This window comes from Rhineura floridana, chromosome 10 (assembly GCF_030035675.1).
Source record: "Rhineura floridana isolate rRhiFlo1 chromosome 10, rRhiFlo1.hap2, whole genome shotgun sequence".
Lineage (NCBI taxonomy): Eukaryota > Metazoa > Chordata > Lepidosauria > Squamata > Rhineuridae > Rhineura > Rhineura floridana.
This window is the reverse complement of record NC_084489.1, coordinates 58,684,238-58,701,060: the sequence shown is the minus strand read 5'-3', so window position 1 is coordinate 58,701,060 and position 16,823 is coordinate 58,684,238. Positions and strand designations below refer to the sequence as shown.

General features: G+C 43.6%; 1 protein-coding gene across 4 annotated transcripts in view; it reads left to right on the top strand.

The window, feature by feature from the left end:
- The first annotated feature begins 280 nt into the window (after positions 1-280).
- Positions 281-16,823, top strand: part of TRDMT1 (tRNA aspartic acid methyltransferase 1) — a 34,545-nt gene continuing 18,002 nt past the window's right edge. The window contains exons 1-3 of one of the 4 annotated variants that reach the window (XM_061586477.1): positions 281-342; positions 958-1,503; positions 15,042-15,151. In XM_061586477.1, the coding sequence (XP_061442461.1) occupies positions 1,440-1,503; positions 15,042-15,151 (174 nt within the window). In that variant the 5' untranslated portion in view covers positions 281-342; positions 958-1,439. Of the gene's footprint in view, positions 343-872; positions 1,504-6,410; positions 6,572-10,621; positions 10,680-14,643; positions 14,807-15,041; positions 15,152-16,823 lie in introns of those variants that run through there. The other 3 variants (XM_061586478.1, XM_061586480.1, XM_061586479.1) reach the window with 3 other exon arrangements.

The following is a 16,823-nucleotide window of genomic DNA, read 5'->3' as shown; positions in this document are numbered from 1 at the left end:
CTGAATAGCTAACTCACTTCCTTTCACTATGATTGGCTCCAATCAGCAGGAAAGGACAAGGAAGCAAGTTAGAAGACCTCAGTAGCTAACTCTCTCCCCTTTTTCATGTTGATTGGCTCATAGGATGCTGGAGACATAGGGATCCTGATCTCCAAAAGGTAAGAGGTCTAAGACCCACTGAGACCCTGGATGACTACACCCCTGGTGAAGCCACAGCCAATGACACAAGCAGAGACAACTAATTCTGTTTTTGCCCTCATCTTCCTCCTGCTGAGTTCTACAACAGCAACTCTGAGACTAAGCAGAGGAAGCTGATAGCCAGTGTCATCCCCTGGACCTGCTGTAAGTAAGAAGGCAGGGGGGGGGGCTGTTTGAAGGCAGACAGAAACATCAGCTCACATTAATGAAAATCCATCAACCACAATTACTATAAGCAGTCCATATACCCAAATAGAGATCCAAATGAGAACCAACAATTATAAGACACACATTCACATGTGCAAAAGGTAGTAAGATCTTCTAAATACACTTAGGCAGGACCAAGTCCCACTGAAATCAATGGGCTTGCTTCTGAGTAGCCATGCCTATCATTGGACTAGCAAGGCTTGCAACTCAACCCATGCATACTTACTCAGAAGTCTCATTGAGTTCAACAGGACTTACTCCTAAGAATAAGCATATGGGACTACAGTATCTGAAACCTTAAATAATGGCTAGATGTGCTTTAAAAAAACCCTCAAAAACGTTTCTGTGCATTTTAATAGCAGTGATGGGTGGGAACGTTGGAGTTGAAACTTCTGCAATTTATCTCCATTTTAGGAAAAGCTGTGCCTGATTTCCGTGGCAGGCTGCTTTTAAAGGCAGAGAAGGTGGCCAGTTAAAAAAACCAGTCAGAGGCCCTTAGTGCAGGTACTGTTACATTTTTGCTTCTTCTGACCTCTAATGCCTTTTTAACAGCAGAAACTCAGCAGGTGAAGCATCCCCCACCGATGCAGGGAGACCTGTTCCAGTGATGTTTGGAGTCACGTGCGTCTTGCCTTGCCTAGAAAACAAAACCGAAGCGCGAACTCCTAATTGCCTCTAAATGAACATTGAACTTAAGAAGAGTCCGAGTGGCTCTGGCCAAAGGCTCATTTCGCCCAGCGCACTGTTCTCACCGTGGCCAACCGGCTACCTCAACGGGAACTAGTCAGACGCTGCAAGGCGTCCTCCTCCCGTGTCAACTAATCCGGCTGAAGACAAGCGACAGCCGCCACCATCCCCAGGAACAGAAGAGCGAGGAAACGGCGGCCACCTGCTCCCGATGGAGAAGGCTGGTTCCTGGGCGAGAAAGTGGGAACTGAAGAGCGCCGGAACAAAAGGTGACTTGCTGCGGCGGCCGTCGGCAGAGACGGCGCAATGGCACCGGCTGCTGCTGGGAGAAGAGGAAAAGGAAGAGAATGGAGCCGCTGCGCGTATTGGAGCTCTACAGCGGGATCGGAGGAATGCACCAGGCGCTGCGAGGTATGTGGCTTTGCTCTCCCCTCCCCTCTGGCTAGTCCTGGCAGCGGCAGCAGTTTGCCCGCCTCCGGCACGTGCTTAGCTTGTGTGGGGTTAGGAGGGAAAGGAAAGACGTCTTGCTGCTGCTCTGAGAAAGGGAAACAGGCAAAAGCGAGGCTCTCTTATACCTAACTTATGCCAGAGAGTCAACTTATTACCCTTTAAGGTGCCTTCGGACTGTTGTGGTTGGTGCTCCTTTGCAATTCTTTGCGGATTGCTGTTTCGGCTTTTAGCTCTTGTTCCTGCTGTCTGCCATGAAATCTTTATTCCCCCAATGCATCAACAGGTAGCATTGGGAGATGAGGTTTCAGATCCTTGGCCCCTCACATGCGGAGTGCCACAGGGTTCTATCGTCTCTCCCATGCTATTTAACATCTATGTAAAGCCGCTGGGAGCTATCATCAGGAGTTTTGGGCTGCGATGTCATCAATATGCAGATGACACGCAGCTCTATCTCTCCTTTAAATCTTCACCGGCTGTGGAGACCTTGTCCAAGTGCCTGGAATCCGTGAGTGGATGGATGGGAAGGAACAGACTGAAGCTGAATCCTGATAAGACCGAGGTGCTACTTGTGGGTGACAGGGGGAGCTTGGGTGCTGTTGACCTACAGTTTAATGGGGTGAGTTTACCCCTGAAAGATCAGGTCTGCAGCCTCGGGATGGTTCTTGATTCCAAGCTGTCCATGGAGGCTCAGATTTTGGCAGTGAGCCGGGCAGCTTGGTACCAATTACATCTCATACGGAGGCTGCAACCCTACCTCCCTATTCATCAGCTCCCACTGGTGGTACACGCCCTGGTCACCTCTCGATTAGACTACTGCAATGCGCTCTACGTGGGGTTACCCTTGAAAACGGTCCGGAAACTACAACTGGTGCAGAATGCGGCGGCTCGGTTGCTTACAAACAGCCGCCGCCGTGATCACATCACGCCAGTATTATTTCACCTACATTGGCTGCCAGTTGTTTTCCGGGCCCAATTCAAGGTGTTGGTATTAACCTTTAAATCCCTATACGGTCTCGGCCCAGTTTATCTGAAGGAGCGCCTCCAGTACCACAAATTAAGCCGCCCAACCAGATCAGCCACACAGGGCCTTCTCTCAGTCCCACCAACGAAAACAGCTAGGTTGGTAGGGACTAGAGAGAGGGCATTTTCAGTGGCGGCCCCCACTCTCTGGAACTCCCTCCCATTCGATCTTCGCCATGCCCCTTCCCTGGATATATTTCGCCGGGCATTAAAAACTTGGCTTTTTGGACAGGCCTTCAGGAATTCCGGGGAGGGCTAACTTTTTTGGGATATTTTATTATCTATTGATCGCCCTAACTGATTTCATGCTGCTGTGATTAATGATCGTTCTGATTTTATTGTATTTTATCTGTATTGTATTGTAATTTACTGAATTTTAGTTTGTACGTCGCCTAGAGTGGCTTCGGCCAGATAGGCGACACAAAAATTAAATTTATTATTTATTATTATTATTTATCCCTACTGCAAAATGGCCACTTTCCCCCCCTGGCCTTGCTCTTGTGCTATTAACGGGAGCTTGAGATGCAGCAAATAGGTAAGAGGGTTCCTCCCCTGCTCCCAGCGCCAAACATGGAAATAAAGTAATCAGAAAACTTCCCTCGGGGCCCCTCCAGACTGGTATTTTAATTTCCGGGTGTATTCTCTAGTATGTTTGTGACACAATAACTGCTACCATCACATGATTGCTGTCCAGAGGAGTTAGAGCACAACAAAAGGCGAAGAAAAATAAGCCAGAACATTTATAAACAGTTACGGGATTTCAGCAGGAAGTTACAGGACATGCACTGATTGGAAGTGAAGCGGTGTGACTGCCCCAAAACCTTTAAATAGGCAAACAGTATTGATAGTGGGATGACATATGGCTGCCCCAATAGCATCAGTGGTGGCTGGTGCCAATTGGTAAAGTGGAAGACAGAAAGCCACTTTGCAGCCTAGTAAATTTTGTGGGCCTGGGATATGGGCTGATACGAAAAAATGATACCTGCTGCATTTTATTAAAGGCTCAGAAGTCATGCGGGGGGGGGGGGGAAGAGACATGTCAATTAATTATAATTGTTTAGACCTATTTCTAGGAGGGTAGGAAGCATCTTATAGCAGGTTGGACAGCGAATCCACCTAGCCAAGTATCATCTCCTGAAATGAGCAGCAGGTTGGACTTGACGGCATTATAGGCTACTTCCAACTCTACTATTCTATTATTCTTCTTTGATTTTTAGGGGCTTTCCAGAATCTTTGGCAGGGGCCTTTCGCACCATCTGCTACTTAATCATTTCAGTGGAAATTGAACCTAGGCCCTTCCACGTGCGCAGTGTGTGCTCTACTACTAATAGAGCAATCCAACTCAGGGGAAGCCAGTGTAAGTTATGCTGGAGCAAGAGAAGCCAGAGTAAAGTTCTGTCACATTCAGATGACTCTGGGTTGGCTGAACACTAGCTCAGCCGGGAGCTACGTGCAGGGACCAGAAAGTAAAAGCTTCCTCTCCCAAATACCTCTACCAGGGAGTAAGCCCTCTCCATTGACTTCCATTGGAATTATTTTCTTTGACTGACCTTTGTCCCGGCATAACTTTTCATAGAATCATAGAATCCTAGAGTTGGAAGGGGCCTTGTAGGCCATCGAGTCCAACCCCCTGCTCACAGCAGGAAATCCACAGCTAGAGCATCTCCCGCAGATAGCTGTCCAGCCTCTGCTTGAAGACATCCAGCGAAGGGGATCCCACCACCTCCCTAGGCAGTCGGTTCCATTGCCGAACTGCCCTTACTGTCAAGAAGTTCCTTTTGCCTGGATTGGGATCTGCAAGGAGCACTCCAAACACAAGTTGGATGTGACCTAAGTCCCCTCACCTCAGCCCCTGCCTGACATACCCCAACACCCCCCTTTTTCATGTTTTATCCCGGCTTACATCAGCTCCACTTCGCAGGTCTCGGCTGAGCCGTCTAGGTCCCAGCTGAGCCTTCGCTGAGCTGGGCAGAGAGACTTACACCAGCCAAGCTCAGCTAGACATCTGCCTCATCCAACCACCCTCAGCCAGGCGTAAATGCAAGTTGGATTGTGCCCTGAACTATGGCCCTGTGTCCTGATCCATTTGCTAAACTGCTCTCAAATCCCCTAGCGCATTTATATCACTAGTGTGTTCACATCCCATTTAATCTGATTGGGTTCAGAGTTAGATGTGTGAGGCACTTTCATCTATGAACCCTGCCAAGTTATCATAGCTCATGGATTGTGAATAGCGGAAGGAGGATGTCTGTAAGAGTTATGCAGTCTGCATGGCGGATACCCTGAAATGAGTGTAGATGTGTCCTAGTAAGAGGACAAAGAAGCATCCTCTTCCTGTCATATTTCTCCACTGTAGAAAGGTTGTGGAACCTTCATCATGAGGGCTGGATGCAGGCCTACTCTTAGTTTCACCTGCCTCCAGGGCTCTGCACACTTTCCAGCAGTAGTGTCTGTCCAACCCTCCTCCACCACTTACCTCTCCTGCGCACACAGAAATCTTCCCTGATAGAAAGAGCAGGTATGTTTTTTCATCTCTCTCCTTCTCCAGGAATAGTTACAGCATTGTTTATGTTAGTCGTTGGCCTAGTTTGCACATAATACTAAGCCATGGTTTGTTTGAGAAACCATGAGTTGTCCTACAGATGATCAAACAAACCATGACTTGTTTTTCTAATCCTTGGTTTGTTTTCCAGCAGCACTTGTCTCATGCCTTTGTAGCTTGGGATGGCCAAACAAGGCATGGTTAAGGAAGGATGCTGGATTCACACATAACAGCAAGCCATAGTTAAAAACAACCAAGGTTTGTAAGCCAACAGCTAGCCATGACTTCAAATTGTAGTTTGTTGGCAGTAAATGATTAAGCGGTATATAATGTTGTAAATAAATAAATTCAAATAAACGAACCATAGCTAAGCTGCTACACAGGATTCAGTTGATCAAACAAACCATGGTTAATAAACCATAATTCAATAAACCCTGTCGGGTATGCTTTAAGTTGGATTACTGCATGGGATGGACTTGATGGCCTTAAAGGCCTGTACCAGCTCTACTGTTCTATGATTTTGTGGTTCTATGAAATCATGGCTTAGTGTTCAGGCTAGTGGATCCCAATCTGAGTAACCAGAACTACAGGAACTTGCAACACCCCAGCACTATCTTCCTAGGCATTACAATATTTTTATTTATTTATGGTATTTATAATGCATTTAAGAACATATAATATATAGTGTCTTCAGTCAGTTACATACTCATTAATAATTGTGTGTGGCCGCTAATTGATTCCCTCCCTCCTCCCCCGGTGGGTCAGTAGCCCTTGACAGAATAAAGGTCTCCCAGCACCTGCTATGTAGCATCCAACTGGAGAAGCACAAGGTAACTGCCATCAACTGGAAACAGTATATCCCAGGAAACAAATGCGACCTGCACCTACTCGGCAGGATTGGAGATGGTGGTTTGAAAGGCAGTTGTCCTGAATAAAGTTTTTAACTAATTTAATAATTAATTCTAAAACATCCTGCCATATCAGTAGATATAGGATGGAAAACACCTTTACTTTCACACCGAGATACAATTCTTTTCCTGCAAGTTTATCTAACTGAATGAGAAATCTGTTTACCTGCTTCTTCCAATTTGGGGCTGGTAGTGAAAAACAAGACTTAAAAAAGGAACCAGTGGATATCTTTCTTCCTCTAAAACCAAACCATTTTATCTTAGTGCAGAATTAGTCTTTTGCATTGTTATAACTGCTCCTGAATCATTAGTGACCCTTCCATGAGTGGTGTGTGTCTATCTGTTTATTTCTGAATATGCTGATTTTACCATTCTTTCCATGTCTGTACAGTGCGACCCCACTATGTGGTTAATGGGATTATCCTCATCTCATGCAAAGTGCTGTCCAGACTGGAGTCACAGGCTGCAATATTATGTGTGTTTACTTGGGAGTAAATATCTTTGAGCTGGGTGGAACACATATTGTTCTAAATGGCTGCCCATTTAGAACTGGCGAAAGGTGTGTTTGTTTTTGAAAACGTACTTTCCTGTTTAATTTTGTTGTTTGGATAATTTATTTATTTATGTCATTTCTATACCGCTTTATATTATTTGGAAAACAAATCTCAAAGCGGTTTACAACCTAGATTAAAACATTGAACAAAACATCACAAAATATTAAAAGAAAACATTACAAATTCAAGCCAAATATAAAAAACACATTCAAAACAGCATAATTATCAGAAAAATAAAAGTATTCTCTTAAACATAAACATTATGAGTTAAAAATCAAATACAAAATACAAACTCCCAAAACAGCACCATTAATTAATTAATTAATTAAAACAACTATACTAGGAGCTACACCCCCCCAATAATCCCTCCCAAATATGTCCTTAGCAGTCCTCCATGTCTAAATCCCACTCTGATTCATTCCACAAACCATACAGATAACTTCTCTCCAGCCAAACCACCATAAGGAACAAACAGGCTACAAAAATACATAGCATCCAACACAACCACTCCCTCCCCATCTCTCACCCAGGTAAGGCCATACTCGATACCAGTTCAGTTTCTCATACTAAGTGGTATTGGGCATCTTTGAAGCATACAAAAACATGACAACCCAGACTCTCACTCTGGGCCGCACATGCACCATTCAACTATAAACTAATAATACAACATCACTCTCTCTCTACTGGATAATACATTCAACGGTACAATATTAAAGGGGGTGATGTCCTCATGGAGACCCCAAAAGTTCTGCATTGCAGCAACCTTCATAGCTCATCTGTGGGCTGGGCGCACTCAGTTAGCTGCAGGTGTTTCCACTCTCCTCCTCTGGAATTAACAATAGCGTCCTGACTCCCAAAGTCTTCCTGAACAATATTTTTTTCCCGCTGCTCACTGGAAGGCAAACTGTTGATTGCGTCAGAAGGGCCATCCTTGGAAGCATGTTCCACAGTCATGGTAACATCACTGAAAAGGTCCTGTCTCTTTTGTTCATCCACTTAGCTATGTAAAATGCAATAGATACCAGGGTGCAAAAGTGGGTCCCTGGGAAATATTACATGTCTAAAAGCTCCTGTAAGCATTACTGTAGGTTGAGAACAGACAAAATGTCACCCTGAGACTCTTCTTGCGTAATATTCTTATCAGCGTTTTCTAACATAATATTAGCACTGGGTTGAATCCAGATGACTACGACCTGGCAGACCAGGGTTCGAATCCCCACAGAGCCATGAAGTCCACTGGGTGACCTTGGGCCAGTCACTGCCTCTCAGCCTCAGAGGAAGGCGATGGTAAACCACCTCTGAATACTGCTTATCATGAAAACCTTATTCATAGGGTCGCCATAAGTCAGGATTGACTTGAAGGCAGCCCATGGTTGATTGATTGAAGCACCATTGAGCTCAATGGGATTTAACGTATGCGTATTTATTTATTAGATTTATATTCCACCGTTTCTCCCAGTAGGAGCTCAGGGCGGCAACATGTTTGTAGAAATGTTTAGGATTGTACTGTCAAGATAGCAATCCTACTCCCCCTCCCAGTCTGCTGGCCTTTGCTGCTGTGACAAGAACAGGAGCCGGTGTAGGTCCCTGAAATAAGTGTTAACAGAGGTGGGGTGGGGGCTGATCAGAGCTAGCCATGGATCTGCAGGATCCGCAGATGCTATATGAGCCTGCCCGGGCCCTGAGATCCTCAAGAGAGGCCCTTCTCTCAATACCTACGTCCTCACAAGCACGACTAGTGGGGACGTGAGATAGGGCCTCTTTGGTGGCTGCCCCGAGGCTTTGGAACTCCCTTCCTAGGGAAGCAAGAATGGCCCCCTCCTTGCAGTCCTTCCGTCGGCAAGCAAAGACTTTTTTATTTCAACAAGCCTTTGGAACTGAAAGCTGTTAAGGACAGGTCTTGAAGGGTGCTGCATTGCTGTTGCCTAGCTGTATTATTTTAAACTGAGTTTGAATTATTTTAACTGTATGTATGAATGGTTTTAATACTGTAAATTGTTTAATTTGATTTTAATCTAGACTTTTGTATGTTTTTAATTATATGTGTGCTTTTATCTGGAAGCTGCCGTGACTTCCAGTTTTGGAAAAAAGGCGGGGTAAAAATAAATAAATAAATAAATAAATATGTCCCCTGAGAGGGCTTCAGTGTAGGTTCCCCAACTGTGCCAGTCTGGAGCTGAAGCAGTTAATAGGCAGGCAGGCAGGCAACCAACCAACCACCCAGGTTAACAAAACCCTCTCCTTGCTTTCTACCCTAGCCAGCCTGAGCAGCAGGGCTTGGAATACAGCAGTCACCTGTAGCTCTGCTCAGCTGCTCCTCGACTGAGATTTGGATTACTCTGTTCAGTGCTGAAGTTGGTCACAACTTAACTTGTTCCATTGGTTTCAATGGGACTAAAGCGCGACTAACTTAGGTTGCTTCCAGACTTCTTGTGTATGGAGCATTCATCCTGATTTGTTTGCACAAAGTTTGCAGGGAAGTTAAGCCAAGTCGGCTATTGGGTGTTCGTTCTGATGTGCTTGCCGAGAGGTTATACAATGTTGCATCAAGCAATTGTTAACCTACACTTTTCATTTCATTTCCCCATCACTTTCCTTGTAACAAGCCTGATTTTTGAGGAGAAAGTGGGTTTGTTGTTTGCAAGAGTGCACAGCCTGAATTTGCTGATCTGTGATTGAATCCCACCCACAGATAGCAACAGTTTGGAAACACCCTCAATCTGGACTGGCCCACTGTTTTTAAAGCCTTATTGATTTCAGACATACTTTAAAAATGTAATGTAAAAACACAGCTTGATTAATTTTAATATGTTTATATTCCTCTAAGGAGCCCATTCTATTAAGGCATACATAGTTCTTTTCTCTCTCCTTCCCTGCATTTGAACCTCACAACAAACCTGTGCGGTAGGATAGTCTGAGAGATTTAGAGGAGACAGATTGATCCAGTTACCTGTGGCTTCATGACTGAGTGGAAATTTGAACCTGAAAAATCTGAAAGACTGGGCTGTAATGGTTTAGAAAAGAGGTAGACTAATTTATATTAAGGCAATTTTAATTCTTGCCTACAGCAATGAAAACCATCTGTTAAATTAAAGTTCCCAGTTGAACAGTGAAAAAGGCGGATAAGAGAATAATCAACTCATTTGAAATGTGGTGTTGGAGGGAGCTTTGTGGATACCATGGACTGCGAAAAAGACCAATACTTGGGTGTTAGAACAAATTAAACCAGAACTGTCACTAGAAGCTAAAATGATGAAACTGAGGTTATCATACTTTGGACATATCATGAGAAGATCTGATTCACTAGAAAAGACAGTAATGCTGGGAAAAACAGAAGGGAGTAGAAAAAGAGGAAGGCCAAACAAGAGATGGAATGATTCCATAAAGGAAGACACAGACCTGAACTTACAAGATCTGAACAGGGTGGTTCATGACAAATGCTGTTGGAGGTCACTGATTCATAGGGTCGCCATAAGTCATAATCGACTTGAAGGCACATAACAACAACAACAAATTTTCCCTGTGCAAGTGTATATACTGAATTTAACAATTTAAACACATTGGCTTGCAACTAAATGAAACTTTGGTGTTATGTGGAGCAAAACCTTTAGTCATCTGAACCACTAGAGGAGTCCCAGAATACAGGGACAAATGTACATTTACATCTTAGGCCCACAGATAGAGATTATGAACAGTTGCTGCCATGCCTGTGAAGGCCATAATTTACATTTCTCTTCTTGTGGGATTGCTTCAGATGGAACAACTTGCAATAAGTCTGAACATTAAGGCTGAGATCCTTTTGTGTGTAGGAGAAGCTTGTGCTTTTGTTTACTTCTTTTTTTATACTCAAGAGACACTTGAAGTGTAAAGTGCCAATTGAAATTTAAATAGGAAATGACAATAGCATTGTTTGTATTCTGGTCTCCCTGAGAAGTGTACTGTTCATTTTAAAAGGAGCATGATATTATTAGAGTGCATTGATGCTATGCATCTTTTATAATATGTTCATACTAACAAACCTACTTGTTTGTTTTGAATATGTAACACCTGGAAAGTGTGATGAATATCCGATGGTGCTGATTTGGTGGAGAAAGTTGAAAATTGTGGGTGAAGGTATGCAGGTGAATTTGTTCCCATGTTGAGAATACATACTCTCTCTCTCTCTCTCTCTCTCTCTCTCTTTGACACTGTTACTAAATCATTCTTTTCACAACAGGCTCTGGTTTCTTTGGTTTGTCTGCTTCTATTTAAGTTAGAAAATGAGAAAACTTGGAGGATACAAATAAATATTTACATTTTTTTTCCTTTGGGTGGGGGAATGTTCCTTGTAAATGCTGTTTTAAAAGAGCCATCCTTTACAGCAGATGCCTCAAATGACTTATTCTGGGCATGTCTCATTGAACTTGATGGAACATGAGCAGGAGAAAGACCTTATTCTGCGATAAGTTGAATCTGGATCTGGCTTAGTTTAACATACAGGGCTCCTCCAGAGGACTTGTTTATTGAGCATGCATCCTGATTTGCTTGCATAAAAGTTACATGGAAGTTAGTCTATATCTGGCCTTTATTGAGCATTCATTCTGATTTGTTTGCAGGGAGGTTATATCACATTGAACATCATCTTGTATTCATTTTGATTTGCTTCTGGGATATTTTAATGTCTTCCTGTTAATCATTCCCTCATTCCACACTTTTAATGTGTTTTCCCATCACTTTCCTAATGGCAAACAGTTAGTTTCTTTTTTTAAGTGGATTTGTTGCACTAGGATGACAGAGTGCTTCCATCTGCTTGTAACTGAACAGAGCTAAATTTCCTAGCATGTGCTCTAATCCTCCAGCAAGACAATATGGAGATGCCCACTGTGTTTCTCCTTCACAGCATTGTTCCTGTGCAAAATGCAAGGGTAGGAGTCAATTGGATTCTCTATTGTTAAGAAGACAGCAGGGGCATTTCTGTGCTGAAGGACTATCTGTTACTAGTTCAGGGTGATCCAGCAAAGCTTCTTTGAGACAATGGAAACGGGTTCCTTCACTGAGCAATGGGCTTGTAGATCAGGCGTGGGGAACCTCAGGGTTGGGGGCCAGATTAAGCCCTCCAAACCTCTTCGTCTGGCCCTTGGGATTCTCCCCAAGTTGCACCCTCTCTTCAGCCTTACTTCATACCCTTCTTGAATGTTTTTGCCTGGGTGGAATGTGGAATGTAGAAAGCAGCCTATTGTACAAAGAGAAAAGTTAATTTGTTGCTTTGCCCAGTTTTGCTTCTGGCCCTGCCCAACACTGGCATGTGGCCCCCAGAAGGCTGTCCAGATGGGAATGTGGCCCTCCGTCTGAAAAATGTTGACCTACTCTGAGCCTCTTTCAGTGAGCAGGCAAGGCTAAAGCTGCTTCTCCTGCCATCACAGTCCATCATACCAAAGCCACCTATATCTGTATTAATATTAAATGTTCACTAGAAATACACATATGTAGAGATATTATAGTTGTCAAACAAGGAAGGGCCAGATTTAGTTGTGTGTTTTTTGGCTTATGCTGCGGCCAGTCCTATGGAAAGCTGAAAATGACTGCATTTCATTCTATTCTGCGTTGGTTTTTTTTTACAGCTTAGGGTTTTTTTCTTCTTTTGTTGGAAAACAAGTTTTCTCCACACAGGAAAAAAAATCAGTAAAAATGTTACGATTGCTGTTTTGTGAAAACCAAGATTTATTGCTCTAGAAACTATACAACAAAGACGTTTTGTGTGTGTAATGCTTCATACAGTTGGGTCCACTTGATGCACAGCCCCACGTCAGATGTGGATAACTGGATCTGGCTGGTAGGCTGGAACCTTATCTCTCCCACCCCATTCAGGCCAAATTTGATAGGTGGGCACACCATGCAGACAGAGGCAGAGCCTGCAAAATGCCAGTGATCACCTGATTGCGGGGACATGAAACCAGGCCCAGAGTGCTCTGCAAGACCCTATGATCACTGATTTTGGGGGCTTGCACAATGCTCTGCAAGAGTCAGCAATTCTAGATTTTACACACTGGGGTGTAGGAAAGAGTGTGGGTTTCCCCAATCAAACTGCGAAGCTTCAGTGTGAATTTAGGTCTTACACAGGTAAATGCTGCACATGGCCTTTCCCCTGCCTGGCTCTTTGAACATGTCCCCTTTTTGTGGTGAGCAAATCAGCGATGCATCCTGCAGGTTCTTTGTGCAGTAGAGGGAACGGTGTGCACATCTGAAGCTTTCTCATGTCCCACTTTTTCTAGAATCTTCCTGCTGATGCTTGTTTTAACCAGATCACAAAGAAATTACCTGGGCCTGCAATGTATAATTGTACCCATTGATGCATGGAAGTTGCATGAACTTCAATATGCAGTCCTTCAAACTGGTTTTTGGTTGTATTTTGTGGTTTGTTTTTGCTTCATCTTATCAATGCCCCCCTTTCAATAATATTTTTTTTCTTTCTGTTCTGTTACATTTTCCTTCCAACTGAAATTAAGAGAAGCTAAGTTGCATAGGATTAGTCTATTTCACGGCTATACAGGAATTTGCTAGAACATATTCTGTGATTGAAATGCTCTGCCTGAGGAGAGTGATCACGCTGTAATTCCTACTATCAAAACACCATGTGATGTACATTACAAGCAACAGCATATTCCATGTGACAAAAAACAAATCATATGATTTAAGTTGGTAGATCAGCTCTTCTTGTGTCTGCCCACCCCCCCATTTTCCAAGACTTATTAATCTATTTGTTTAGAGAATTGCAGGGAGCCAGTGTGGTGTAGTGGTTAAGGTGTTGGACTACGACCTGGGAGACCAGGGTTCGAATCCCCACACAGCCATGAAGCGCACTGGGTGACCTTGGGCCAGTCACTACCTCTCAGTCTCATGAAAACCCTACTCATAGGGTCGCTATAAGTCAGAATCGACTTGAAGTCAATACGTTTACATTTAGAGGATTGCAACTTTCCTCCTAATTGCCTTTTAAGAGCTTACGTAGGAAAATGGCCAGATACATCTGTGTAGTATAAAACTGGACATTTGGCTTGCTGCCAAACAGTATTTTAAAATCTGGGCAGGATAAAGGAAGCACAAAATATCCCCTCCAGTGTACCATAACCTAGCTATTGCATTGCTATTGGACATCACATTGTTTTTTGTTTTTGTTGAAACTGATTTATGACACCACACTAGGTGTCACTGTAAACTTACTTGATTTGTTGTTTCAGGTATCTGTTATCCCTGTAGCAGAGCAAGGGGTATATACATATGATTAATGCCGGTACAAAGTACTTTTATTGCCCCCTGGCTAGAATGTTAAGGAAGATAATAAAATGTGCTAATTTTAGGAGTGTTTATGAAAGTGGAGCTTTTATATTGGATCACCTGTTGTTTTTTCCTCGTGAGGTTTACATCATTTTACTAAGAAATATGAGAAGCATCTTTGCAAAAAAGAAAAGAAAGACCCCCCCCTTGAATATGTGGTATTACTTGAATTTAAGTGTTGATGTGTGGGCTTACTTCTTAGCTGCAAATGCAGTTCTTCTTTGCATAAATTTAAGATATCAGTAGCGTTACCACTTCTTTGCTGGCTCTGAGATCCATTCCCTGTGCCCCATCTTGAAGGAGGGTGTGATCAGAAAATGGGCCTTCTTTGTAATAGCTCCCCCCATCTTCAGAACACTCTATCCAGGGAGGCATGCCTGACACCAATTGTGCTATCATTTCGATGCCAAGTTAAAAAAAAATCTCCTGGACAGCTTTAATGATATTGTTATGGTTACTCAGTCCATCATGGTTCTCATGGTGGATATTATATAAATATTGTGCACTATTGAAAATGTTTTTGTTACATTTAATGCTAGTTTATGGGGAACCCAAGTAGGAGAGTATTGTTGCACTTGTGTCTCGCTTCCTGGAGTCACTTGTCTGGCCACTGTGAAAACAGAATGCTGGACTAGATAGGCCTTTGGTCTGTTTCAGCAGGGCTCTTTTTATGCTCTTATATTGACTTTGACAATCTTCCTTCCAGATGACACACAACACACACCTGCTTGTGTGACTCAAGTTCAAGAGCGGCTTTACTGACCCTTCTGAGCTAACTGATTAAACTGAAATAACCTTCCACAGAGAGCCATGTTTGGTTTCAAGGGAATAAGGGCTGTTGCTGGTAGTTAAACTTCGGCAGTTCTAGTATGTGGAGACTTGTCCTGTTGACCTTGTCAGCCCTGAGGCTTAATGTGCTTATACAGGTGATTGGAATAGAATGTAAACAGAGTTTACCTGAAGTTTTCAGTGGTTAAAGAATTCATGACTGCTCTCTTTTCCAGTGACAGTTTCATTACAACAGTAGTGGGGATTTTATTTCAAAAATAATCACAACTGACTTTGTGGAAGACAGGATTCTTAACTAAATGATTAAAAAAAACCAGCAAAGGCATTGTTCTAAAACTGATTTTCTCCGAAATGTTCCCCCTTGACTTCTAGCAAGTGGCATCCCTGCAGAAATTGTTGTAGCTGTTGATGTGAACACAGTGGCTAATGATGTCTACATTCACAACTTCCCTACCACACCACTCTGGCCTAAGACAATTGAGGTGAGTAGTCAGGATAGGACTTTTGGGGTTTTGCCTTGGGGTTTTAATCTCAGTCAATCTGGATTTAACAATACAGGTTTAGTAAGAAAGCAAACTGGATTTTCTACTGGATTTTCCCACCCTGGGCTCCTGCTGGGAGGAAGGACGGGATATAAATCAAATAATAAATAAATAAATAATACTGGGTTGCAGACTAAGCCAAAGTGACCCATGTGCTGGTAACCTTGAGGCTGGATTATTGTAATGCACTACATGGTTTGGAAGCTGCAACTGCTGCAGAATGTTGCAACTAGACTCCCGTCAGGGGTGGCCTGCCATCATAGAATAGTAGAGTTGGAATATAGAATATAGAGTTGGCCTATAAGGCTATTAAGTCCAACCCCCTACTCAATGTAGGAATCCAACTTAAAGGATACCCGACAGGCAGCTGTCCAACTGCTTCCTGAATGCCCCCCCCCATGTTGGAGAGTCCACCATCTCCCTAGGTAATTGTTTCCATTGTCGCACTGCTCTAATAGTTCAGAAATTCTTCCTGATGTTCATCTGAAATCAAGCTTCCTGTAACTTGAGCCCGTTGTTCCATGTCCTGCATTCTGGGATGATCAAGAAGAGATCCCTGAACATGTAACAACAATACTGAAAGAACTGCATTGACTGCCAATGTACTATTAAGCCTGTTTCGCTATTTTAGTATTAATATGCCAAGCCCTAAAGAACGTGGGCCCTGCTTACCCAAGATAATGCCTGCTTCTTTATAGACCTACTCGTGTTCTAGAGGTGGGGGACCCGTGGCTCTCCAGATGTTGTTGGACTCCACAACCACCAGCAGCCTTAGCCACCGTGGCCAATGGTAAGGAATGATCCAAATTATAGCCATACAATATCAGGAGGGCCACAGGTTCCCCACCTCTATCATATATTAAGTTCAGCCAGGAAGGCTGTCTTGGTGATGCTGCCTATTATTGAGGCTTGGTTGGCAGTGATGCAGGGGAGAGCCTTCTTGGTAGTGGTTCCCCAGCTTTGAAACTCCCTCCCTTCTGATGGGAAAGGAGCAATGTTGCCTGGTGCTGACCATCCAAAGAGGTCTTTTGGTCAGTGGGATCAATTGAGAAGAGTGGATGGGATTTTTTTCTTCCGTGAACCTCCTCGAGTTATCTTAGGATCCAAGCCTTTGTCTGTCTGAACAGCAGACATGACAAACTATGATGGAAACCTCAAGGAGTTTGCAAAGCACTTTTCCAAGTTGCCTCTGGGAAGGGTGTGTGAGAAGAGGAGAGGTGGATGGTGCTGTGGAAAAGCGCTGTAGTGCTTTGCGTGACTATCATCCCACGTTCAATCCTTGGAATCCTCACTTTAAAAGGATCACATAGCAGGTGATGGGGAAGTGACCTCTGCCCGAGACCCTAGAGATTTACTGCCAGTCAAAGGAGACAACGGTGGGCCAGGTAAAATACACCAAGAGTCCAGTTTCAGAAGCTTTATGTGCTTGGGTTTTGGGATGTGGTGAATAAAAAATATTGCTGGCATGTAGACCTAGTCCTATGGCTTTCTGGAACCTGCCCTCTGCTAAGTCAGACCATTGGCCCATCTAGCTCAGTATTGTCTTCACTGGCTGGTAGTGCTCTCTAAAGTTTCAGACAGAAGTCTTTCCCAGCCCTGCCTGGAGATGCCA